The sequence below is a fragment of the Arabidopsis thaliana genome, chromosome 2, assembly GCF_000001735.4.
Source record: "Arabidopsis thaliana chromosome 2, partial sequence".
Taxonomy (NCBI): domain Eukaryota; kingdom Viridiplantae; phylum Streptophyta; class Magnoliopsida; order Brassicales; family Brassicaceae; genus Arabidopsis; species Arabidopsis thaliana.
The window spans coordinates 17069698-17095155 of record NC_003071.7 but is presented as its reverse complement, the minus strand read 5'-3'; the positions used below and the strand labels follow the sequence as shown (position 1 = coordinate 17095155).

Sequence of the window (25458 nt, the reverse complement as noted above, 5' to 3'; positions counted from 1 at the left end):
TGGAAGAACCTTGACCACAAGGTTCAGTTCGAATAGGTATTCTCAAGTAGCTCTTGTGATTCAATTCCAATCCCAGGGTCAAAGGTTTGGCTCTGTATGACTTCAAGCTTTCGTTCGTCTTTGGCAAATTTCAGTTTAACAAGCTGATACACACGTTGAGACACCTCTACAACATTCTTGGCCTCACTTCCAAGCTTGTAAACAACCAATCTCCTGCTGTAAAAGAGCTGCGTCCCTTTGTCACTCTGTGTCCAAATAGAATATTCATAATGCCCAACACCAATTGATGAAACGGAGTGTATGAACTTAGTTCTCCATGTATGCTTTATTTGGAACCTCTCATCACTAAGCAGAAACGGTTTTATTAGCAATGCATCATGTCGCAGCCATAAGAGAAGTTGTTTAGAAAATGACTGAAAGAGTCTAAATCTCCCCTTTTTCTTCAAGTTAAACATCACGTCCCTATACCCAAGCAAAATATGAACAAGTTCTGCCTCCTTGCCGATCAAGAACAAACATGGATACTCTGTAGAAACCTTTTGCTTCATTTTGACTTCAAAACCATATTGTAAAGCTCTTGGTACAACTCTATGTTTGAACTTGAATCTCCTAGACTTGTAAAACGTTTTCTTTCTCTTTGTCACCATCATCTTGGCTTGTACAATACTGTTTTGGAACAGCATCATCACTCTTCTTAAAACCTCTATGATACCAATTTCAGAGTCTTGAGTATCCATTTCTAGTGGACCCACATGAAACCTGTGTGTAACCAAATGTTGACTCCTTTCTGCTGCTTCCATTTTTCTGAAAACAACCATTCTCACATTCCTAGACATAGTAGGGCTGTGTAGTATCTTATGGTCCCTTCTATACTTAAACATCCAAGACTTTGGAGCTAGTCTTTGCTTCGGTTTATGAGACTCGTCACATGTTAACTGCTCACACAACTCAGCCACGTCCGAGTGGAAATCATTAGAGATTAGACGCAAAGCTTCTGTCACGATAGGTTGTTGATCCTCAATGACCATATGCATATCAAAATCCTCTAACACTTGATGATGATGGCTAGTTTCCATGACAAAAATTGAGACCTGATGTTGTGTAACACCAGCCGTCCTCATCTTTGAGTCAGTTAACTCCGCTTCAAGTTTGGACATTGAATCATTGTCCAAAAACGATTTTGTAGCACAAACCGATTCAAGATGCGGCAACAGTTTCCGGACAACAACATAAGAATCTCCCTGATCCGCTTGTGTCTCTTTAATGCGTCTTAAATCCTGTTGCTGCAACAAGCTCTCCACTTCAACACACATCTCTTGCTTAATTGACTTTTTTCCCGCAAAAGAGTCTTTATCCCTATGTGATGATTCTTTCACCTGATGTGAAACAAACTGCAATTTCATAGGCTTGTTCTTCCTCCAACCCACTTTTCTGCTCCAAGTGTGGAACCAACCCTTATTGTCTCGTTTCCTTATTGTTTTCTTAGCAAGTTTGAATTTGAACATCCATGATTTGAATCCTTTCGCTTTCTTCTTTATTTCCAGCTTTTCTTCATGTTGAGACGTTTTACCGAACACTTGGTGTGCACTGCAATTTTCTGTAATACTCAACAATTTCTGACCCCTATCAACATCATCTTCAACCTCAAACCTCTTATTCATGTTCTGTTTAACCCAATCTTGCTCCTGATACTCGTTCATCACCACAGAATCAAGATTTTCTAACCCGAAATTTACTTCCCTAGGTTCAACACTTTTCAGAATCTCAGAATTGGAGTGCTCCTCTCGTTCCTCCATGATAGTTCTCTGTACTAAATCTTTGTGATTATCCAACTTGGAGTGCTCCTCTCGTTCCTCATGTACCAAATTCATTGAACGATGATCAATTGATTCACCAATTCCACCATTAGAGAGATGATCGTCATTACCATAGATCATAAGAAGCCCTAAGTTCTTGTGTTTCATGTGGTGATCAGGAGCTTCTGGCTCTTTGCAAAACACACATAAGCCATTCAACCAGCTCTCGTTTATCTCTTCCCACGATATGCGCCGACGACTCTTCATCGTGCAAGTAGCTTTGATCTCCACCGAGGACACGATTGGCTCTGATACCAGTGATAACGGAAAACAGAGTAACGAAATAGAATGCTTCGATTAATGAAAATGACAGATTGATACAACGTTCATGAAACGCGATATCAACTTCTCATCTACAAGAGTTCAACATGAAACTCCGGCGAACGATGAGGAACGATTCTCAGAGAGAATCCAAAAGGAAACTATAAACAACAAATCCAAAATCTTCTTATCTTCTGCAAATGATCTTCATTAGCTATATATCTCTGCATCTCGATTCTTCCTCTAACACTCCCATCGACCAATCTTCTCTTGCCACGTCTCACAGCTACTGTCTCCACTCATGTATTGCCACGTATCTAACCATATATCAATGCCTAGTTTCCTATATCAGATTGACACCGAAGTATTGAGGACGAGAGAGAAGAGAGAAGTGCTTCGTTATAGATGCAAATCTTATCTCTGTCTCCCTCAAAACCCAAGGAGAGGGAAGATAACTATTTTAATGTTGATTTTTTTTTTTTAATGAATTTTAAAAAGGTAAAAATACCTTATTGCTTTTATTTTTATAAAAAAATTGGTGTGGCCTTGTGGGAGCTATTTTTAGTTAGTGCATATAATATGATGCTATTGAAAATCCCTAAAGCTTATTACCATTGTTAGTTTGTTACCATTCACACCTTGAGTGTTTGATTGATGGGTTATTTCAACACATTCCACGTTTGCGACCAACGTTTGATCTTATTTCTTTCTATTACCAAAAAAAAAAAAAAAAAAAAAACTCGAATAAGATTAAATTGGAATTACTAGTCGGTTTAGATAAGATCATAAGAGAGAAGTCGAAGTTGTTTTGGAAAAAAAAATTCCGATAGATGTAAGCTTATTTGTGGTTGAACTTATAAAACCATGTATGTAAACGAGCACACATTTAGTCTGTAACCTGTTTATTCTAATTTCTTATAACGGACCACAGTCACATGTTTATCTCTAATTCTACAAAGTTGTCTATTTTCAACGGTGGTCAAAGTATGGATTAGATTTTCATTGCACCCACCACCACCTCTCTTTGCAAGCACCTCCCAAGAAAGGTACGTATATCAGATCAGAGGGTTTACTTTTTCATAATGTTAGTCTTTGATGAGTTTGTGTTCTTTTGTGAAGAATATAATGTAGTCTTTCATTATTTTGGCTTGTGTCTTTCAAAACTCTCGTGAAAAAATGATGCTTTATACCAATATACACCTTCTCATTTCCTAGCGGATTTCATTATTTCATAGTTTTGAACTTTGAACGTGAACGAAAAGCCAATAGTTATATCTATTTAAAATGCATCAATAAACAATACTCTATTTGTGATAGTATGAGGTGAGAGAGAAGAAATGATGAGCGATGCAGAGGGGAGAGGAGACATGCGTGACGGAAAAGAGACTCAAAAACGACACACAGTTGGAAAGTGAGGAGATAATATAGCATTATTTTTAGGGTTTAGATCAGAAGAGAGAAGTTTCGAGAGAAAGAGATTAACGGAGACAAACAAAAACCCTTCCTTCACTCCAACACAATGAAGTCAACGTGCTTTTAACATGTGGATACCGATATCTCCCACGCTCTTCCTCTGCTTCTTGGTTTTACACTCGCCCTTGTCTTTTGCCCTTTGTACCCAAATATATATTCAGCATAATCGTGAAATGACGACTATGTAGAATGATAATGCACCAAAGACTAAGATATTTTAGACGCCCAAGAATTAAATTTGGATACACAAAACTAATCACTTGGTGGTGTCCCGTCTCAAAGCTCGATCCCAAAAAGTCAACAACATGCACCATGACCATGAGTATTCTGTATTCACTACCAAATCGACACTACTATAACTATAACGTCAAACTAATCCATATGCTTTGTTTTACTTTTATAGCCCCCTCGATTACGAAACACGTATAGTTTGGTATCAAGACAATTGTAGAGATTATGTATGGTGAGAAATTCATATCTTTGCAGTCACCTTAAACGCAATCTATTTGAGATTTGTGAAATCAAGAAAGTAATTATATAAAAAAAAAAGATATATAACGAATCGCGAAAAATTATTACTAAGTTTATTTTTTGGGAGATAAATGATATATTCCCCAAGTAATTTACGTAAATTATTTTAAATGAACTATTAAGTCAATTATATATTTAAAAGAAATCTTAAAACTGATATCCTAATTTATGAAAAAAAAATAATAATTTAAATCTGCTTTCCCAAATATTAAATGAACTATTAAGTCAATTCTTTAAAAATAACAGTTTAATATTTTTTTGAAGATCAAAATTACTACTTACTATCTTAAACATATATAATAGTCAATCAAAAACAAATTCAAAATTAAAAAACCCACTAGCACATCATAAAATTTAATTTAGCTACTCTTAGGAAAAGTGTTATTCAAAATAAATTTCCCAATTTATTTTTCTAGATTTGCTGTTTATCATTTATTTTGGAAAGCGATTAATTTTGGATATTATAAGTTTCATGAATCACTAGTGTAAGTTAGCGAGTATGATTCCGGAGCGTAAGACCCACGCGCAGTAGACGAAGACGGAAGCAAGCACCTTCTACTTCCTCTTCCTCTTTGTCTTTAAACCCCTCGTCGTCTTTCTCCCGTGTTCTAACCTCATTCCTCCATAACCCCTTTCTTCCTTTTGAATCTCTCCTTCTTCTTCTTCATCCCCAAATTCGAAACCCTAACCCTAAAACTCAGTTTCAAAATGGCTGAACCAATCACCAAGGAGCAGCCTCCTCCACCTGCTCCGGACCCTAATTCCACCTACCCTCCTCCGTCCGATTTTGATTCCATCTCGATCCCTCCGTTAGATGATCATTTCTCCGATCAGACTCCGATTGGTGAACTAATGTCCGATCTGGGGTTTCCCGATGGTGAATTCGAGCTCACTTTCGACGGTATGGACGATCTTTACTTCCCTGCTGAGAATGAGTCGTTTCTCATCCCTATCAATACGTCCAATCAAGAACAGTTTGGTGATTTCACTCCGGAGTCTGAAAGTTCTGGAATTTCCGGTGATTGTATTGTTCCCAAAGATGCAGATAAGACTATTACAACTTCCGGTTGCATTAACCGGGAATCTCCTAGAGATTCCGATGATCGTTGCTCCGGTGCTGACCATAATTTAGATCTACCGACTCCATTGTCCTCTCAGGGTTCGGGTAATTGCGGTTCTGATGTTTCGGAAGCTACAAATGAATCGTCGCCTAAATCGAGAAACGTTGCGGTCGACCAGAAGGTTAAAGTGGAAGAAGCTGCTACGACGACGACGTCTATTACCAAGAGGAAGAAAGAGATCGATGAGGATTTGACTGACGAGTCTAGGAACAGTAAGTACAGGAGATCGGGAGAGGATGCTGACGCTAGTGCTGTTACCGGTGAAGAAGATGAGAAAAAGAGAGCTAGACTCATGAGAAACCGTGAAAGTGCTCAGCTTTCTAGGCAGAGGAAGAAGCATTACGTCGAGGAGCTTGAAGAAAAGGTTAGGAATATGCATTCTACGATTACGGATTTGAACGGTAAGATATCGTATTTCATGGCTGAGAATGCTACTCTAAGGCAGCAATTGGGTGGCAATGGAATGTGCCCGCCGCATCTTCCACCACCTCCGATGGGAATGTATCCACCTATGGCTCCAATGCCTTATCCATGGATGCCTTGTCCTCCTTATATGGTGAAGCAACAAGGATCTCAAGTGCCTTTGATTCCTATTCCTAGGTTGAAACCACAGAACACCCTTGGAACATCCAAGGCTAAGAAGTCCGAGAGTAAGAAGAGTGAAGCTAAGACCAAGAAGGTGGCTAGTATTAGTTTTCTGGGTCTTCTGTTTTGTCTATTTTTGTTTGGTGCATTAGCTCCAATTGTGAACGTTAATTATGGAGGAATTAGTGGTGCTTTTTATGGGAACTATAGATCTAATTATATTACTGACCAGATTTACAGTCAGCATAGGGATAGAGTTTTGGATACATCTCGTAGTGGTGCTGGTACTGGGGTTTCTAATAGTAATGGGATGCATCGTGGGAGAGATTCTGATCGAGGAGCTAGGAAAAATATATCTGCAACAGAGAGTTCTGTCACTCCTGGAAATGGTAGTGAGCCTCTAGTTGCATCACTCTTTGTTCCGAGGAATGACAAGCTTGTGAAGATAGATGGGAATTTGATTATCAATTCTATATTGGCGAGTGAGAAAGCCGTGGCTTCGAGAAAGGCTTCTGAATCAAAGGAGAGGAAAGCTGACTTGATGATCTCTAAAGATTATACCCCTGCACTGCCTCTACCTGACGTGGGAAGGACAGAGGAATTGGCTAAGCATCTCTATAGATCTAAGGCTGAAAAACAGAAAGCTCTATCCTCTGGCTCTGCTGATACTCTGAAAGACCAAGTCAAAACAAAAGCAGCCAACGGTGAAATGCAGCAATGGTTCCGTGAAGGTGTTGCAGGTAATCATGGGTTTTTGATCTTACTTTCTGTTCCCTTGACTTGGTTATGTAGGCAGGCATTGTAGGTATACTAGTCCTTATCATATCTTGATATTAGACACAAGAACATTTTAATGAGGCTTAACTTACCTTCAGCAAATCTCTGGTCATGAGTAGATGTATTGTATAATCTGGATTAGATACTAAACACTAATAAGGAACATGTGAAATTGTTACTCATATTGTATATTTTTCTTCATCTTTCTCGGCAGAAGCTGTAAGCGCAGTAGTAGCGTTTATATCTTTCTTGTTCACTAAATAATAACACCTTTTTTGTTTGTTAAATGACTATATTGTAGGTCCCATGTTTAGTTCAGGGATGTGCACTGAAGTGTTTCAGTTTGATGTATCCTCAACCTCTGGAGCCATCATTCCTGCAGCTACCAACGTCTCTGCTGAACACGGTAAGAACACCACAGACACACACAAGCAACAGAACAGAAGAATCCTTCGTGGTCTTCCCATTCCACTCCCAGGATCAGATTTTAACCTCACGAAAGAGCACCAAAGAAACAGCAGTAGCAAAGAAATCAAGCCTGCTTCATCAATGGTTGTATCTGTGCTTGTTGATCCCAGAGAAGGAGGTGATGGAGATATAGATGGGATGATTGGGGGACCAAAATCACTGTCTCGAGTTTTTGTAGTCGTGCTTCTGGACAGTGCAAAGTATGTAACATACTCCTGTGTCCTACCTCGATCAGGAGCTCCTCATCTTGTGACCACTTGAAGACATATGAGGATTGAAACATATATCAGCAGGTCTTCTCTCATATAGGCTTTGTATGTAAAAGAATAAATACCTGCTCTCTGGTATCACGTAATATCCTTAGCTAATACCGTTGTCCGGTTTTTGTTTCCAGATGTAGAATCCGAATGCTGTAACTTTTTTTTTTTACCTTTTATAAACTCATAGCCTTAGAAAGTTTTATCAAACCTCTCATATACATTGCAAAAGTCGATGACCAAAAAATGTCATTCTACAATAGAAGCTGAAATCCAAGTAGACAAAAGTGATCAGTTAGTTGATTCCATGGTTTGAGCCAAGGGGGCATCGGTGATAGCAGGAGAATATGAGCACACAAGTGACAGAAGAAGAAGTCTTTACCTGAAGGTCGACGGAGAGAGAATTGGATTAGCATGAACCCTCAGATTCATGAACCTGAGCTCACTTTTAAAATTTCTTTATTTCATTGTCAGAAAAAGAGAGCTAATAATATTATTATTTAAATGTAACAAGTAGGCCTATAACACGTGAACTTCCCTCTTTGCAAAAAAAAAATCATCAAAAACTTTTACCTCTCATTGGTTTCTTCTTTATCACACTGTTACGCTTGGATTCTCATTTCTTCAAGTTCATAACGCTCGGATCAATCAGGAAGACGAACTTGAACTTTCTTTTTTTCATCATTACCCAAAGCTATGAGGCTCACACCACCAATAGCTCCGCCGTCATGAATCCTTCTCTTCCAGGTACTGTGCCGTCTCGGGATAACAAACTTTCTATTTATTCTCTTCTGATCGGATCTATCTATCGATGAAGATTGATTTCACTACTTTAGTAACATTTCATCTGATCGATCTGTGTTGTGTTATCGAGGAATCAATCTCATTTTGTAGATTCAATTTTCTGGATAGATTTTGTATCTCTTTTCCATAGCTCTAGTCCAAATCTAGTCTCCACTGATATCTGAGTTTTGTTGACCAGGTCAACACAAGTCAGAGCTCCAAAAATGGAGTCATGCGATTGTTTTGAGACGCATGTGAATCAAGATGATCTGTTAGTGAAGTACCAATACATCTCAGATGCGTTGATTGCTCTTGCATACTTCTCAATCCCACTCGAGCTTATCTATTTCGTGCAAAAGTCTGCTTTCTTCCCTTACAAATGGGTGCTTATGCAGTTTGGAGCCTTTATCATTCTCTGTGGAGCTACGCATTTCATCAACCTATGGATGTTCTTCATGCATTCCAAAGCCGTTGCCATTGTCATGACTATTGCTAAAGTCTCTTGCGCGGTTGTGTCGTGTGCTACCGCGTTGATGTTGGTTCATATTATTCCTGATCTTCTCAGTGTTAAGAACAGGGAATTGTTTCTCAAGAAGAAAGCTGATGAGTTAGATAGAGAAATGGGTCTTATTTTAACACAAGAGGAGACTGGTAGGCATGTTAGGATGCTTACTCATGGAATTAGAAGAACTCTTGATAGGCATACTATTTTAAGAACCACTCTTGTTGAGCTTGGTAAAACTCTTTGTCTTGAGGAATGTGCGTTGTGGATGCCTTCTCAAAGTGGTTTATATTTGCAGCTTTCTCATACTTTGAGTCATAAAATACAAGTTGGAAGCAGTGTGCCGATAAATCTCCCGATTATTAATGAACTCTTCAATAGCGCTCAAGCTATGCACATACCTCATTCTTGTCCTTTGGCTAAGATTGGGCCTCCGGTTGGGAGATATTCACCTCCTGAGGTTGTTTCTGTCCGTGTTCCTCTTTTACATCTCTCTAATTTCCAAGGCAGTGACTGGTCGGATCTCTCTGGCAAAGGTTACGCTATCATGGTCCTGATTCTCCCAACCGATGGTGCAAGAAAATGGAGAGACCATGAGTTAGAGCTTGTAGAAAACGTGGCGGATCAGGTCCATCTCTTTACTTGTATATGTTTGGTTGTGTGTCAAGTTGCTTTACCAGCTTTTAGTGTTTTGTTTTGTCCCCTGACTCTCACTTCATTCAGGTGGCTGTGGCTCTCTCACATGCTGCAATTTTGGAAGAATCCATGCACGCTCGTGACCAGCTTATGGAGCAGAATTTTGCTTTAGACAAGGCTCGTCAAGAGGCTGAGATGGCAGTACATGCTCGAAATGATTTCCTAGCTGTTATGAACCACGAGATGAGGACACCGATGCATGCCATCATCTCTCTTTCTTCTCTTCTCCTTGAGACTGAGCTGTCTCCAGAGCAAAGAGTTATGATCGAGACAATACTGAAAAGCAGCAATCTTGTGGCTACACTAATCAGCGACGTTCTGGATCTTTCGAGATTGGAAGATGGGAGCTTACTCTTGGAAAATGAACCATTCAGTCTACAAGCGATCTTTGAAGAGGTAACTAAATCCCCCTGATTAACCAGTGAAGTCCATTATATATGTCTTACATGAATAACATGGGCGCTTTGAATCTGCAGGTCATCTCTTTGATAAAGCCAATCGCATCAGTGAAGAAACTATCAACGAATCTGATTCTGTCTGCAGACTTACCAACTTATGCTATTGGTGATGAGAAACGTCTGATGCAAACAATTCTTAACATCATGGGCAACGCTGTGAAATTTACTAAGGAAGGCTACATCTCCATAATAGCCTCTATCATGAAACCCGAGTCCTTACAAGAATTACCATCTCCAGAATTTTTTCCAGTTCTCAGTGACAGTCACTTCTACCTATGTGTGCAGGTTAGACCCAATCTACAAATTACTAAACTACAAAGTTAAGCTTCTTACTGTGTTCTTACTGTTATAATCATGGTGCAGGTGAAGGACACAGGGTGTGGAATTCACACACAAGACATTCCTTTGCTCTTTACCAAATTTGTACAGCCTCGGACCGGAACTCAGAGGAACCATTCCGGTGGAGGACTCGGGCTAGCTCTCTGTAAACGGTAACAACCCAAAAGTATATATAAGTTATAAGCAGATGGTGTTACAAATAGCTAAAAGGCAAGTTTCTGTTGATGGATGTCTCTGGTTAGGTTTGTCGGGCTAATGGGAGGATACATGTGGATAGAAAGTGAAGGCCTAGAGAAAGGCTGCACAGCTTCGTTCATCATCAGGCTTGGTATCTGCAACGGTCCAAGCAGTAGCAGTGGTTCAATGGCGCTACATCTTGCAGCTAAATCACAAACCAGACCGTGGAACTGGTGATACATTACGTTGGAAAGACTTGTATTGAGGTGAGACTTTTTAACTACACAGCAGCAAGAGAAAGAAGAAAATACATGACCGGACGGTGTGATCTAACTTATTGGATTTTGTTGGATGTAATATGTAAAATAAAAATCCTATATACGGGGAGAGGTACCTTATCTGTTCTCACTATATTTTATTGAACATTACTTTAGAGAATATGTTTTGGAATTCACTACTAAATAAACGATATAAATCTTCACGAAAAGAGCAACATTTTGTGGTTGTGGCAGATTCACAAATTCTTTTTTATATATGATAAATTACCTTAGAAAGTTTTACTTACTCATCAAACTTCTCAAATACATTGCAAAAGTCGATGAAAAGAAAAATGTCTTCTACAAAATAAACAAGGAAGCTCAATGAGACAAAGTGATCAGTTAGCTGATTCCATGGTTTGAGCCAAGGGGGCATTGGTGATAGCCATCTTCATGTCAAGAGGATATGAACCACTGCTTTGTTCTCGAATCTCTCTGTATTCTTGGCAAATGGCACACAAGTGACAGAAGAAGTGTGTTACAAAATCCCCACATGGAGCCTCCTGAATCAAAGAATGTTAAATCAGTCAGAAGCGCCACATACATACCTAATGGTATTATCCACATATGTGTCGTTTGAGAAATTCTAACCTGTAAATTGTACTTGGCTCTTAATGATTTGCGGTACCCGCAAGCATAACATGACACAAAGCATCCCGGTAGACCGAGCAATGCGCCATTAGTTGCAAAGCAGCAAATGGTATTGACCAAAGCCCAGGAGATGCAATGGGTTAAGCAGGGTCCTGCAAATGTTCCAGACCCCAGAAGCTCTGCGTTTTTGCCAAAGATATAACAAGGACAGAACAAACCTACACAACCTGTGCATACGAAACAAACCACAGTAAGTTGTAATGTTCATTTCAAACCATTGTCTAAATGATCTTCAGCATAAACAAGAAAACAGAATCAAGTCCTAGAGAAGTAACACAAGGAAGCTCAAAACATAAGCAATCTAAGTTTCTTCCTAGCCTATTCAAGAAATGCACTTGGTTATTCTTCTAAACCAAAAAAAACTCTGCAAGAACTATCAACCAGAACCACACTTATCTTTATGAACATATCTGAACACACTAACACATGGCAATTTCACAGGTCAATGCAAAGAGGCACCTTTAACAAATTTGATTCGTGTAGTAAAATGAAGAAGGTTTGGATGACAGAGAGTAGTAGCATACAGCTCTGCATATCGTCGAAGCAAGCGCATATACCAGATGACCATTGTCTCGGATCATCTTTTGTGCTTTCAGAAACAGCAATTTCCAGATTTGGAGTAGTGGTCTCTACTTCAGTATCAGCATCTGACTGTGTTAATGGAATATAAGATGGTGGCACGTAATGACCCTTCTTCTCTTTCATCCTAATTCTGATGAAACCACCAATATCAAGAACAGGACTTTATTTACCACAGAGCCTGAAAATTGACACCAAGAAACACATCTGTACCTTGAATTGCATCAAAATGAACATATATACAATTACTACAACAGCAGCTAAATCAAAAAGGTAGTGAGATGGAGAAGATAAGTAAATGAACGAACAGAGCAAGAAGCAGAGACAAAAAAAGGATCGGAAGAGAGAACAAGACGAATCAGCGAAAACGAGATAAAAGAGTAAACTTTAAACCCAAGAAGAAATAATCAGATACATGTGAATAGAAACAACTCTTTACCTGAGCTCAACGGAGAGATTAGTTTAGCGCATTAACTCAGAGATTCACGAGAAAGAGCTTACTTTTATTTTATTTATTGGTTCCAGAAGAAGAGAGATGGAGTTTCCACGTTGAGTAAATTGACCAGGCCTCTTATCAACATGTTATTTATATATTAATCTCAAAACATCAATTTACGCATTAATAAATTTTTCATTATTAGTAAAATGTTTCTTTCCAACCATTGTTTAAAGTTTCATATCTAACAATTTGAGAAAATAAAAGTTACAAAAAAAAAAAAATCTAACAATTTTAAGATATCTTTTTAAATCAACCTTTTCAATTAGTGCAAGAGCAAAAAAAAAAAATGTTGGTCAACAAAAATTGTTTTTTTTCTTAAATTTATAAATGGTGGTGGATTTTTTTGGGGACCTATTTCGAAATGACTATCTAAGGAGCGAAGCCAGCAAGGATCTGTTTCAGAGAGAAAAAAAAGAGGTTCCGACTTTTTGTTAGCGAGCGGCTCACTCTACTTTGTCTCCCCCAAAAAAGCCGTTAGGGTTTATCATATCCACCGCCTTGCTTTACTCTCGCCGGAGTCGTACGGCGAAGCACGGTTGTTCGGCGTTGTCTCAGCTTTAGATTCTTCTCTTCATAGCTAGAATTCGCGAAAGCTGACTTTAGCTGAAACGAATTTCTCCTAATTTTCGAGATATGGCGGAGGTATCGATGGGAAGCAGCAGTAGCAGCACGGATCTGTCTCCCGAGGAAGAGCGAGTTTTCATCAGAGACATTGCTATTGCTGCTGAGGCTAATAGTAAAGAAGGCGATACATTTTATCTCATCACTCAGAGGTTTATAAAGCTTTGATTTTTGCTCCCTATGGTCACTTGTAGCTTGAATTTATCAAATTCCCAAGAGTTATATCTATCTGTTCGTCTTGTTTGGTTGCCTTGGTTTCGGACTTGGTTAGGGTTAGAGTTACGATTAGGGATTGGGTTATCTGTAGTAGTTGATGAGATTAGTTTGAGCATTTCATAACCTTTTCCAAAGAACTGTCTTTTATTGACTCATGTTTATGGGTATTGTATTAGATTACAACCATTGTGATAAAGTTTGAATTTTCTCTTATGGTACTTCTGCTGAGAACATTCTCTCTCTTTTCTGTCCAGATGGTGGCAAGAATGGATTGAGTATGTGAATCAAGACCAACCATGTAACACAAATGATGGGTCTTCACTGTCAGAGCATTGCGACTCTCCTGGTTCAAGCACTCTAAAGAAGCCTTCTAGGATTGATAACTCTGATTTGATCTATGATTCTTCGCTGGAGGACCCGAGTAATACCAGTGAGATTATTGAAACACTTCAGGAAGGTCGTGATTATGTTTTGCTCCCTCAAGAAGTGTGGAACCAATTGCGTTCATGGTGAGTTTTAAGTGTAGAAGAATTGAACTGATATTAAATTTTACGTCTCTTCATCTTATGTGGGCTAGACTTATTTTTATCCCTATTCTAGTGCTTTTGATTTTCCTTGGTTATCTTTGGTATGTTGGGTCATGTTTATCTAACATTCCTCAAATGGATAATGCTAAGGTTAAGTCAGATGTGTAGCTCTACCAAGTTCATCTTGTATGCACCTGATGTTATTTAGTTGCTTTCTCTCCTATGTTGATTTGTAATGCATAATATGAAACTAATAACGCAATCTCTTGGTTTTCTTATTTACTACACTATAGTTTGGCTTTTTTCACTTAAACTGATTATATGGTTCTTATGGACTATTGCTTCTGTTTTATAAGGTACGGGGGTGGTCCAACTCTGGCACGGAGAGTCATTAGCTCAGGTCTCTCTCAAACAGAATTGGCTGTAGAGGTTTACCCTTTACGTCTTCAGCTACTTCTGATGCCAAAAAGTGACCATAGTGCCATAAGAATTAGCAAAAAGGTTATCCTCTTTTCTGTTCTTTTTTTTTCTTTGTTCATTACTTGAAAATCTGAACTCGTTTAGTCTGCTACTTCATTGAACTATCAAACTTTGTTGTGCAGGAAACTATCAGAGAGCTCCATCGAAGAGCCTGTGAAATTTTTGACCTCGACTCAGAGCATGTAAAGATCTGATATTCCTATGTTATTAAACAGCCCGTTTCAATAATACTTTTGGTATTCTTTTCTTTCCCTTTCTCTTTCTTACATGAGCATTTTCTATCATGTAGGTACGCATTTGGGATTACTACGGCCACCAAAAGTATTCTTTGATGAATGACTTAGATAAGACACTGGACGATGCTAACCTACAAATGGATCAGGATGTGAGTTCACTTCTTCTTCTTCTTCTTTTTGCTTTCAAAGTTATTAGCTATTTGAATATAAATTTTTTATGCTTCAGTCCGATTGTTTAGTTAGCCTAAGCTTAAGGTTTTATAGCTCTCTGACTTTTATCTTTTCTGGTGTTCTTACTGACTCGTTAACTTTCCCACTGATTTTGTGTCTGTCGTTTAAAAACAGATTTTGGTGGAGGTGCTTGACATCAATGGTACATTATCAAGTGCTCACATTCAATCTGCTCAAGAGAACGGATTGGTGGATGGAGACTCTACTTCTATTCTCATTGAGCCTTCTAAATCGAGCTTGGCTGCCGCAGGAGGGTTCTCTTCAAGCAGGAATGCATTCAGAACTGGTAGTGTAGAAGTTTCACAATCTTTTGATAACACATACAGTAGCACTGGCGTCACCACTAGGGGATCCACAGCTGGCTTGACAGGGCTGCTAAATCTTGGGAATACTTGTTTCATGAATAGTGCGATTCAGTGTCTGGTTCATACACCTGAGTTTGCTAGTTACTTTCAAGAAGATTATCATCAAGAAATAAATTGGCAAAACCCTCTTGGAATGGTGGTAAGTTCCTCTTGAAGTTCTTTGCTACTCATAAATCTGATGGATACATAAGTGTGTGTGTAGGTTTAAGTGTATAGGTATGCTTAGACATCATTGGTTCACTTGTGTTTCCCTGTTGCACGTAAAATCTTTTGCAGTATTGTATGTTTGGGGTTGTGCTTTCGTCCCAAACATTCTTGATAGGCTTAATTTTGCATATAAATGGAATAACGTTGGAATATATAAGACATCTTATATCATCAGAAGTTACATTAGAAGTTGATTAGGGTAGTGTTCCTTGGCAGGTAATCAGTGTTATTTTCTCGCGTAGATCACAAGCATTGTTTCTTTCTGAGATATTGAGTAGTTGATTTCAGATCATTTCTTGACTGTATTGAAATCATTTTGCACAGGGGGAATTAGCTCTCGCATTTGGTGACTTGCTCAGGAAGTTATGGGCTCCTGGGCGGACACCAATTGCACCTCGTCCATTCAAAGCTAAACTTGCTCGCTTTGCTCCTCAATTTAGTGGGTACAATCAACATGATTCGCAGGTTTGTGAGACTAGCCAGATATTTTCTTTAACCTGAATTTACATTGTAGCTCAAGGAATTCGAGTTTTTCATTTTGCAGGAGCTTTTAGCGTTTCTGCTGGATGGTCTTCACGAGGACCTAAATCGTGTTAAACACAAACCATATATAAATTCTCGAGACGCAGATGGGCGCCCTGATGAAGAAGTTGCTGATGAGTTCTGGAAAAATCATATTGCTCGTAATGACTCAATAATAGTTGATGTTTGTCAGGTCAGCTGTATATCTTTTAGAAAATCCAACGCTTCTCTGTTTATCAACTCATGGCATTGAAACTGATACTAGTATTGTGGATTAGGCTTGCATTTGGTTATAACGTCTAGGAATCTGCTGTATGGTCACTCAACTAATAGACACGAGTAACCGACATTCCAGTCCCTTTTGCTTTTTAGTGGCTCTGTAGAAAGTTAATTATATCAGAAGAGTTAAATTGGCCTAGTAAAAATACTGTATACATTTGCAATTTTCACAGAAACACGGTATTTGAAGAGGGTACATAACTTGTCTCTGTTCCTATTGAATTTAGTCTTGATATTTATGTTAATCTCGGTTGTGTGAGTGCATCCATCATGTATCAGCTTTATATGTAGCTGATTTTTAGCTTGTGATTCAGACCCAGGGTATATTGTTATTTTTTGTTTTGGTTTTAATTTTTAATACTGTGGGGAATCTCATTCTCCTACTCTGTTTGTCAACTCACAGGGCCAATATAAGTCAACATTGGTGTGTCCAATCTGCAACAAGGTTTCTGTAACGTTTGATCCCTTCATGTACCTGTCTTTGCCGCTGCAGTTCAACACAACACGAGCAATAACAGTCACAGTTTTTTCTTGTGATAAAACTGCCTTACCTTCCACTATCACAGTCAATGTTTCAAAGCAGGGACGTTGCAGAGACTTGATCCAGGCATTAACAAATGCTTGTTCCTTGAAGCAAAGTGAAGAGCTGAAACTTGCAGAGGTTTGTGGCTTCAAGTGCGTTTTTGAGTAAGATGTTGATCTTTTGGCTTCCGCTTATCTAAGTTTAATATGTTTTTCGCAGATTCGGAATAATTTTATCCATAGATTATTTGAAGACCCTTTAATTCCGTTGTCAAGTATCAAAGATGATGACCACCTTGCTGCATACAAACTTTCAAAGTCTTCGGAGAATACGACTTTGCTTAGACTAGTACTCCGCCGCAGAGATCAGTAAGTTAAATATCAGTCTAATTTGTATGAACTAATTCTGGGGATTAGTTTGAAACAACAAAGTCCTCTTCTGTACTCAACATCTTTGGATTTCCTTTCTTAAAACTTCAAGACTTTCTTTTCTTTAAGGCCTCACTTCTTCAGTCTTTGATTTCTGAATAATTTTTGAATCCTTGATTAATGCTGATCTGAGAAAGGTATCTTATATTCTGTTTGCTCTCTTCTTTATCTTTTCTTGTACCATGTTTTAGGAAAGCTGGGGAACGTGAAAGTACAGTACAATTGAAACCCTGTGGAACACCTCTTCTCTCATCAGCTTCATGCGGAGATGCACTCACCAAAGGAAAAATCCATTGCCTCGTCCAGAATATGCTTTCACCTTTTCGGAGGGAAGAATCTGTGGGCAAAAAAGGAAATTCTGATTCTAGCATCCCCGAGAGAAGGTCAGCTCGATTTAATAATACTGAGGAAGAAGATAAAGTTGGTGGACTGAAAAAAGCCAAGAAAAGCAACTCCTCCGACTTGGGTGCTTCTAAATTATCCCTGCAACTCATTGATGAAGACAACAAAACGATTAATCTGCCAGACAATGAAGCAGAAGCTATGAAATTACCGTCATCAGCTACTGTAACTATATATTTGGATTGGACACCAGAACTCTCTGGTATGTATGATATAACTTGCCTGGAGAGTTTGCCTGAAGTACTCAAATACGGACCTACTACCAAGAAGGCTCGTTCAGAACCTCTTTCTTTATATGCATGTTTGGAAGCGTTTCTACGCGAAGAGCCTTTGGTACCTGACGAAATGTGGTAAGCAGTCTTTTCTCCTTATCCTTCCTGTGAGACTCATTTTTTATGGTTTGTGGTAAAAGTTGAACTACGCATTACTACAAGATGATGAATGATGTTCAGAAATTGCTAGTGTCTACTACGGATGGAAGTTGAACACACTGTATTTTTGCAGTAGATTTTAGCCAGTATCTTCTACTTAGCTGACTAAATCAATCAATGGTATCATTTCTCTTTTTTTGAAGGTTCTGTCCACAATGCAATGAAAGAAGGCAGGCAAGCAAAAAGCTTGATCTGTGGAGGCTTCCTGAGGTCTTAGTCATACATCTAAAGAGATTCTCATACAGCAGGTCCATGAAGCATAAGTTGGAAACATTTGTTAACTTTCCCATTCATGACTTAGATCTAACAAAGTATGTAGCCAACAAAAACCTATCTCAACCTCAACTATATGAGCTCTATGCCTTGACCAACCATTATGGTGGTATGGGCAGCGGACACTACACTGCACATATCAAGGTCAGTTCGAACAACTAAACTTTTTCATTCTGTTTCCATTTCTGAGTTTCTTGCTTGTTTTTCTTATGTTTATTATCGAATATGGTCTGCAGCTTTTGGACGACAGTAGGTGGTATAACTTCGATGATAGCCATATATCACACATAAACGAAGATGATGTGAAGTCAGGTGCTGCATATGTGCTCTTCTACAGGAGGAAGTCTGATGCAGGCGGAAAAATGACATAAGTCTGCTCAAAACGACAATCTCCGAGGTAACAAATACCAAATTTAATTCTAAAAAGATTCTTAAAAGAAGTTTAGTTAGATCACTGAAACGTAGTTGTGGACTTGTGTTTACGCGTCTTGCAGGTTCCAGTAGTAATCTCTACACAGCTGTCTGCAACTTGGAACCCATAAGAGTGACAATTAGGTTTAGATCTATTGTAAATTAGTGGAGTTGGGTTCTGAGTAGTTTAATTAACAGAGATGAATATTGTCTCTCCTTCTCTGTCAGTTTCTGTATAGATTGTGTTTGGCATAATAGCAGTACTGTTATTGTCACTGACACATAATCACAAGACTCAGTCTAAATATGTAGTAGACAAGGTTTTTTATCTAGTTTGCCCAAAAACAAAAAGACAAGTTTCTTAATGGGCTTTGTTGAACGAATGGGCTTAAAAAATCAACGCTAGCCTCCTTGATATCTCCACCAACCGTGACCGGGAAACATGAAAGAACTTCCTCTTCCTAATTAGTAAGAACAAGAGTACTTAGGGTTTTGATATAAGTTTGTGGGTAGCGCTTTGTCAAAATCTATTGGGTTTGGTTTTTCGTCCAGCAGTCATGCAACGAGAGAGGAGTATGAAGAGGAAGAGAAGAAGAAGAGGAATCAAAGATATGTGCAATAGGCACGACTGCGAGATCCCTCCTGATCTCATGATAGAAATTCTTATAAGATTGCCAACAAAGTCCTTTATGAGGTTCAAGTGCGTCTCAAAGCAGTGGTCACCCCTTATCTCTGGTCGATATTTTTGCAACCGTTTATTTACTTGTGTAACACGACAACAACAACAACAACCACGTCTATACATGTGTTTAGTGGCCAAAGACAAGCAATGTGTTCTACTATCATCAACGTCACCGGACAACACTTGTTTTGTACTCGTCGACCAAGATTTGAGCATCCCAGGCTACTTCTTCGCCTCTGTTCCTGGCTTGCTGTGTTTCCAGTTCGGAACAAAGGCGTGTATCTATAACCCTAGCACCAAACAACTCTTGACCTTACCCTCCGTAAAATCCGACATCACAGCTCAACAAGGTCAACTGAAGACTACCCAATACTATATTGGACGCGATCCTGTTAATGATCAATACAAACTAGTCTGCACTATTCTGATATACTCGAAATTGTTTGCAAACATGAGCTCAGAGCATTGGGTCTTCACACTAGAACTTGGAGGTTCCTGGAAAAAAGTTGTTCCACTGGGAAATTATCATCCCCATGCTCCTGCCACAGCAGGACGGTCTATCGATGGAGTAGTACATTATCTAGCCTGGGTTGATTTGTACAAGTGTGCGGTTGTGAGTTTCAACATTAGGTCTGAAGAGGTTACTACCTTCCTATTACCTCGGAAAATCTGGGATGTGCCTGTGCCTGCACTGATGATGAAGGCGGATCTTATAGAGTATGATGGAAAATTAGCAATTTTCAGTCATAGCTACCTTAAAGACGAGGGTTTGGTAGAATTATGGGTATTGAAAGACGCTGCTGGGAAGAAGAAATGGTCCAATATGATCCTGGTTTTGCAGCCTTGCCAAAGGCATTTAGTCCATGGCATTGATTTGATCGTAAAAGGTACAACTCAAGACGGCAAGGTTATACTGTCACCCTTGGAGATGCGTTCTCAGTTCTACATTCTGTGTTATGATGTGCAAAACAATGATTTGAGAAAGGTTGAAATCACAGGAGTACCACGCCTTTGGTTGCATAAAGAATGCAATTTTGACTTGAAGTTTATGGATGAGAGTGAGAGCTTCATCTACTTGGAAATTTGACCAATACTTTTGACTTTTGTTTGTGTACCAGATAAGAATACAGTTAAGTTTTTTTTTTTTCTTCTGTCAAGATTAGTCTCCTACCCATAAATCCACCGAACCCTCGTTAACATTTATTATCAATCAAGAACACAAAAGAGAAGCACTCTACTAATTTGAGAAAGCGCTTTATGCTTATCTCGGTTTCATGAATGACAGTTGTTGTTTATATGGTCAAAGTTAAAAGGGTCTGCTTCATTCTTCACCATCTTTTGTAGAGACAACAAGATGATGCCTGCTCTAACAAACAAGCATGTGCCAAAAAATAATCATCTGTGCTCTTCTATACACACTAATCTTGTAAAACTCATCAAGGCTCAAAGCATAAATCGATGTGTCATTATTATCTGCAAATCCGAGCTTTGGCCAACTGCTTATAACAGAATGAACCAAACCAATTATAAATTGTGGTTTAGCATGTGATTATGTAAATAGAAATATGAAAAATCTTTTCTATATAAAAATGTAACTATTCTCATAAAATCTATTTAAAAATAAAAAAACGAATTTTATTTTGTTTTTCCTATTTTTTCGTCGAGAAAAACTTCATAAATAACGAGGCCTATATTGGCCCAACAATATTATATAACATGCTAACAAAATAAATAACAGCCCACGTAAAAGAGATAAGAAGGCCCATCGTGGCCCAACCGTAATATATATATATATATATATATATATATTCTTATCAACAAACTGTAATGCGTTGCTCTTCCAACTGCACAAATTCGAAACCCCTAATATCGTCGATTTCCGTATTCAAAATCCAAAAGCACACAAGAATAAGAGACCCCTTTGCTCTTTTGGTTGTAATTTTGGTTTTGAATAGAATTGAGCTGAAGAGTTAAAAGAGATGAAGAGAAGAAGGAAGGATCTGAAACAAGCGGCGGAGTCAGAGCAGGAGGAATGTCAGAGCATTGCCCAGGTCGTCTCTCTCGGAGATTCCGATCAAATTCAGGTATAAATACGCCAATTCGTAGCGATTATTTTCTTTGGCTTAAAGTTTGAATTTTGACTTGTGGTTTTCATGTTATAAGTTTAAACCGTTCTTATTTGCTACTATTTTTGGTCTAGCCGCCACCCAACAAGAAAGAAGAAGAAGATATATGTGAATACTTACTGCAGAATTTTGATCTTGATCATGTGATGGAAATTCTTATGAGATTTCCTTTAACCTCCCTGACGAGGTTCAAGTGCGTCTCTAAGCAGTGGTCATCCCTCATTTCTAGTCGATATTTTTGCAACCTTTTATATACTACGGTCACACGACAACAACCACGCCTATACATGTGTTTAAAGGATGACGGCGGGCACCGTGTACTGCTATCTATATCATCACCGTCTCGAGGCAACACTTCTTTCGTGGTGGTCGAGCAAGATTTGAGCATCCCAGGGATGGGAGGCTTCTTCTTGAACGTTGTTCGTGGCTTGATGTGTTTCTCTCGCAGAAAAAAGGCGCGTATCTATAACCCCAGCACCAAACAACTCTTGACCTTACCCGCCATAAAGTCCGACATTGTAGCTCAACAAGGTCAAACGAAGCATCATCCCCGGTATTACATCGGACACGACCCTGTTAGTGATCAATACAAACTAGTCTGCACGGTTGCGATATCCTCGCTATTGCCACGTTTGGGTAATCTGAAGTCAGAGCACTGGGTCTTCGCACTAGAAGCTGGAGGTTCGTGGAAAAAGGTTGTTCCACTGGAAAATTATCGTCATCATGCCCCTTCCACGGAAGGACGGTCTACCAGTGGATCAGTAGTGCGTTATATGGCCTGGCCTGATAATTATAATTGTGTGGTTGTGAGTTTCGACATTAGGTCTGAACAGTTGACTATCATCCCAGTACCTAGGGAGATCCACCTTGACGAGGTTGTGCCTGCAGTTACGATGATGGCGGATCTTATAGAGTATGGTGGGAAGATAGCAATTTTCTATCATACAAACCTTAAAGACGAGGGTTCCGCGGATTTATGGGTTTTGGAAGACACTGGGAAGAGTGAATGGTCGAAAAAGACTCTGGTTCTGCAGCCTTGTCAAAGGCATTTAGTCGAAGACATTGAATTGATCGTAAAAGGTACAACTCAAGACGGCAAGGTGATCTTGGCACCGGTGGAGATGCATTCTCGATTCTACATTCTGTATTACAACTTGCAAAGCAATGACTTGAGAAAGGTTGAAATCAAAGGAGTACCAGACTCTTGGTTTGATAAAGAATGCTATTTCGACTTGAATTCTATGGATAAGAGTGAGAGCTTCATCTACTTGGAAACTTGACCAAGACGGCAAGACGTTTGATTTCCTTTTTTTTTTTTTTTTTTTTTTCTGTTTGTTGTTTAAGAATACAACCGAGTTAAATGATATTTCTAGTTACTTGAATAAATTTTATCTTCATGCTCTTGATTTTATTGGTCTCCTGCTTAAATGCTTTTTTCAAGCAGTAGCATATTGAGGATAGAATCTTTTTTGTAGAAGTTTGGATTTTGGAATTAGCAGATTATTTTTAACGTTATCTCCATTCTCTTTCATTATCAGCACGATGTGTTCAGTCAGTTGTTTGGTATTGATAATGATCTCCATACTTCAAAACTCATTTTGTTAAAATAATGAATGAAGAAACTTTTTTCCATCAAGCAAAACACAAAAGAGAAGCAGACGTTGTTTTTGGACTTCATCCATTTTCTTAACCCAATCTCTCCCTGTAGTTGCTATAGTTTCTTCTGTCTTCTCAGCTTGTATTTGAAATGGGTACATCACGTCTGCTGATTCGAATTTAGCCTTGATAGTTAATGCTTATCTTGGTTTCATGAATGGCTGTTGTAAAAGGGACTGCTTTCATTTTTCACCATCTTTTGTTGAGACGAGAGACAACAAGATGATGTCAGTTCTAACAAACAAGCATGTGCCAACAATTAATCACTTATACACACTAATGTTGTAAAACTCATCAAGGCTCATAGCATAAATCGATGTGTCATTATTATCTGCAAATCCGAGCATAGAATGAACCAAACCAATTAAGGATAGTGGTAAATTAGCACGTGAACCAAGCGGTTAGCTTGTGAATTGTGATTATGTAAATATTAATTTATTACTTCCTTAATTTTCCTTTTTATTTTCCTTTTCCTTTTCTACCATTTATTATGTTACCTTTGTCTTTGGTCATAAAGATAAAGACTACACAAAGTAGGTCTCTCTTCCGACTGCGCAACTTCAAAGCCCTAATATCGATTTCTTTTGTTTGGTCGTAACTTTAGTATTAAAGTTTGGATTTTTTTGAATTAAATTTGAGCTGAAGAGTTAAAAAGATGAAGAGAAGGAGGAGGGATCTGAAACAAGCGGCGGAGTCAGAGCAGGAGGAATGTCAGAGCGTTCCCCAGGTCGTCTCTCTCAGAGATTCCGATCAACTTCAGGTATAAATACGCTTCCTTTATGCAATCTCCCTAATTCGTAGTTTTTCCTTGGGATCAATGGCTTGGCTTAGTTTGTTGTATTTATGTACTGCATGAAAGTTTGAATTTTTACTTCCCTTTTCATGTTATTGTTTTGAGTTTCCAATTGCTGTTTTGTTGTCTCTTTGAAGATAATGGATGAAAAAGGAGACAACTCATTAGCATTGCTTCCCGCCAAACTTCCTATGCGCATGTGTAGCACACGAGGTACTTTTCTTGCTTAACAAGGTTGCTTGATTCTTCTCTCAAACTTGTACAAATCTCTCTTATTTGCTGTTTTTTTTTTTTTTTTTTGGTGTAAAAGAGAGAAGAAAATACACGTGCGAGATTCCTCCGGATCTCTTGATGGAAATTGTTATGAGATTGCCAGCAAAGTCCATGGTGAGGTTCAAATGCATCTCCAAGCAGTGGTCATCTCTCATCTCTTGTCGATATTTTTGCAACAGTTTATTTACTTCTGTCACACGAAAAAAACAACCACATATACACATGTGTTTAGTGGATCACGGCGGGCAACGTGTGCTGCTATCATTATCATCAACGTCTCCAGACAACACTTGTTATGTGGTCGACCAAGATTTGAGCCTCACAGGAATGGGAGGCTTCTTCTTGAATCTTGTCCGTGGCTTGTTGTGTTTCTCAGTTAGAGAAAAGGCATGTATCTATAACCCCACCACTAGACAGCGCTTGACCTTACCCGCAATAAAATCCGACATCATAGCTCTAAAAGATGAAAGGAAGGATATCCGGTATTATATCGGGCACGATCCTGTTAATGATCAGTACAAACTAGTCTGCACGATTGGGATATCCTCTGCATTTTTCACAAATCTAAAGTCAGAGCATTGGGTCTTTGTTCTAGAAGCTGGAGGTTCGTGGAGAAAGGTTCGTACGCTGGAGAGTTACCATCCTCATGCTCCTTCCACAGTAGGACAGTTTATCAATGGATCGGTAGTATATTATATGGCTTGGCTTGATATGGACACTTGTGCTGTTGTGAGTTTCGACATTACGTCTGAAGAGTTGACTACCATCATAGTAACTCTAGAGGCCGGGGATGTGGCTCTGCCTGCAGGTAGGATGAAGGCGGGTCTTATACAGTATCATGGGGAAATAGCTGTTTTCGATCACACCCATCTCAAAGAAAAGTTTCTGGTGGATTTATGGGTATTGAAAGACGCTGGGATGAAGAAGTGGTCGAAGAAGAGGCTGGTTTTACAGCCTTGTCAAAAGCATTTAGTCCATGATGACATTGAACTGGTCGTAAAAGGTACAACTCAAGATGGCAAGGTTATCTTGGCACCGGTAAACATGTGTTCTCAATTATATATTTTGTGTTACGATATGGGAAGCAATGACCTAAGAAAGGTTGAAATCAAAGGAGTACCAGACATTTGGTTTGATAAGGAGTGCTATTTCGACTTGAAGTACTCTCTGGATGAGAGTGAGGACGTCATCTACTTGGAAACTTGACCATTGACTTTGTTTTTCTAGCTGTTTAAACAACTGAGTTAAAAATAAATTTGAACTTTGTCAGAGAGTTAATTTAATTTTTAAAATTTGCAAAGGAATGTTTCTCAGAACGAGCTTAAATTAGTCTCTTTACTTAAATGTTTTGCTACAAGCAGTCACATAACATCTCAAGAACAATAGAATCTTTCTGTGAAAGCTTGTGATCAAAATAGGTTGTTTGGTGTTGTGAAGAGAGATTAG

The 25458-nt window shown here is 38.8% G+C and overlaps 8 protein-coding genes across 19 annotated transcripts; 6 read left to right on the top strand and 2 right to left on the bottom strand.

The window, feature by feature from the left end:
• Positions 1 to 23: 23 nt before the first annotated feature.
• AT2G40955 (uncharacterized protein) lies at positions 24 to 2487 on the bottom strand (the record flags this gene model as incomplete). Its single annotated transcript, NM_129660.2, has 1 exon — positions 24 to 2487. The coding sequence occupies exon 1, from the start codon at positions 2061 to 2063 to the stop codon at positions 24 to 26; it is 2040 nt and encodes a 679-aa protein (NP_181628.1). The 5' UTR covers positions 2064 to 2487.
• A 2112-nt stretch (positions 2488 to 4599) lies between these two features.
• BZIP17 (Basic-leucine zipper (bZIP) transcription factor family protein) lies at positions 4600 to 7591 on the top strand. The gene is made up of 2 exons (NM_129659.3): positions 4600 to 6567; positions 6906 to 7591. The coding sequence occupies exons 1-2, from the start codon at positions 4830 to 4832 to the stop codon at positions 7331 to 7333; spliced, it is 2166 nt and encodes a 721-aa protein (NP_565946.1). The 5' UTR covers positions 4600 to 4829; the 3' UTR covers positions 7334 to 7591.
• Positions 7592 to 7829: 238 nt separating this feature from the next.
• ERS1 (ethylene response sensor 1) lies at positions 7830 to 10835 on the top strand. The gene is made up of 6 exons (NM_129658.4): positions 7830 to 8076; positions 8312 to 9242; positions 9338 to 9706; positions 9787 to 10053; positions 10132 to 10259; positions 10350 to 10835. The coding sequence occupies exons 2-6, from the start codon at positions 8337 to 8339 to the stop codon at positions 10519 to 10521; spliced, it is 1842 nt and encodes a 613-aa protein (NP_181626.1). The 5' UTR covers positions 7830 to 8076; positions 8312 to 8336; the 3' UTR covers positions 10522 to 10835.
• Positions 10780 to 12411, bottom strand: AT2G40935 (PLAC8 family protein). 9 transcript variants are annotated; one of them, NM_001336878.1, is made up of 4 exons: positions 12271 to 12411; positions 11712 to 12038; positions 11193 to 11419; positions 10792 to 11104 (listed from the first exon to the last, which is right to left on the bottom strand). In NM_001336878.1, exons 2-4 carry the CDS (start codon positions 11818 to 11820, stop codon positions 10940 to 10942), a joined length of 501 nt encoding a protein of 166 aa, NP_001324509.1. In that variant the 5' UTR covers positions 11821 to 12038; positions 12271 to 12411; the 3' UTR covers positions 10792 to 10939. The 9 variants fall into 9 exon arrangements, with proteins under 9 accessions (NP_001324506.1, NP_001324509.1, NP_001324510.1 ...); NM_001336879.1 differs by having other exon boundaries at positions 11777 to 12038; NM_180008.2 differs by having other exon boundaries at positions 11712 to 12012.
• A 216-nt stretch (positions 12412 to 12627) lies between these two features.
• Positions 12628 to 18845, top strand: UBP5 (ubiquitin-specific protease 5). 2 transcript variants are annotated; one of them, NM_129656.4, is made up of 14 exons: positions 12628 to 13103; positions 13422 to 13676; positions 14051 to 14195; positions 14297 to 14356; positions 14464 to 14559; positions 14756 to 15145; positions 15538 to 15678; positions 15758 to 15928; positions 16418 to 16675; positions 16757 to 16905; positions 17157 to 17717; positions 17942 to 18215; positions 18308 to 18468; positions 18566 to 18844. In NM_129656.4, the coding sequence occupies exons 1-13, from the start codon at positions 12964 to 12966 to the stop codon at positions 18440 to 18442; spliced, it is 2775 nt and encodes a 924-aa protein (NP_565944.1). In that variant the 5' UTR covers positions 12628 to 12963; the 3' UTR covers positions 18443 to 18468; positions 18566 to 18844. The 2 variants fall into 2 exon arrangements, with proteins under 2 accessions (NP_565944.1, NP_001323724.1); NM_001336876.1 differs by having other exon boundaries at positions 12687 to 13103; positions 18308 to 18845.
• Positions 18846 to 18916: 71 nt separating this feature from the next.
• AT2G40925 (F-box and associated interaction domains-containing protein) lies at positions 18917 to 20251 on the top strand (the record flags this gene model as incomplete). Its single annotated transcript, NM_180007.2, has 1 exon — positions 18917 to 20251. The coding sequence occupies exon 1, from the start codon at positions 19040 to 19042 to the stop codon at positions 20249 to 20251; it is 1212 nt and encodes a 403-aa protein (NP_850338.1). The 5' UTR covers positions 18917 to 19039.
• Positions 20252 to 20980: 729 nt separating this feature from the next.
• AT2G40920 (F-box and associated interaction domains-containing protein) lies at positions 20981 to 22804 on the top strand. 2 transcript variants are annotated; one of them, NM_001036444.1, is given in 3 exon segments: positions 21043 to 21187; positions 21204 to 21248; positions 21365 to 22616. In NM_001036444.1, 1 exon segment carries the CDS (start codon positions 21437 to 21439, stop codon positions 22568 to 22570), a length of 1134 nt encoding a protein of 377 aa, NP_001031521.1. In that variant the 5' UTR covers positions 21043 to 21187; positions 21204 to 21248; positions 21365 to 21436; the 3' UTR covers positions 22571 to 22616.
• A 694-nt stretch (positions 22805 to 23498) lies between these two features.
• AT2G40910 (F-box and associated interaction domains-containing protein) lies at positions 23499 to 25315 on the top strand. Of its 2 annotated transcripts, none has more exons than NM_129654.3 (3): positions 23499 to 23706; positions 23877 to 23952; positions 24050 to 25315. In NM_129654.3, the coding sequence occupies exons 1-3, from the start codon at positions 23602 to 23604 to the stop codon at positions 25216 to 25218; spliced, it is 1350 nt and encodes a 449-aa protein (NP_181623.2). In that variant the 5' UTR covers positions 23499 to 23601; the 3' UTR covers positions 25219 to 25315. The 2 variants fall into 2 exon arrangements, with proteins under 2 accessions (NP_181623.2, NP_973653.1); NM_201924.1 differs by having other exon boundaries at positions 23845 to 23952; positions 24050 to 25288.
• The last annotated feature ends 143 nt before the right edge of the window (positions 25316 to 25458 follow it).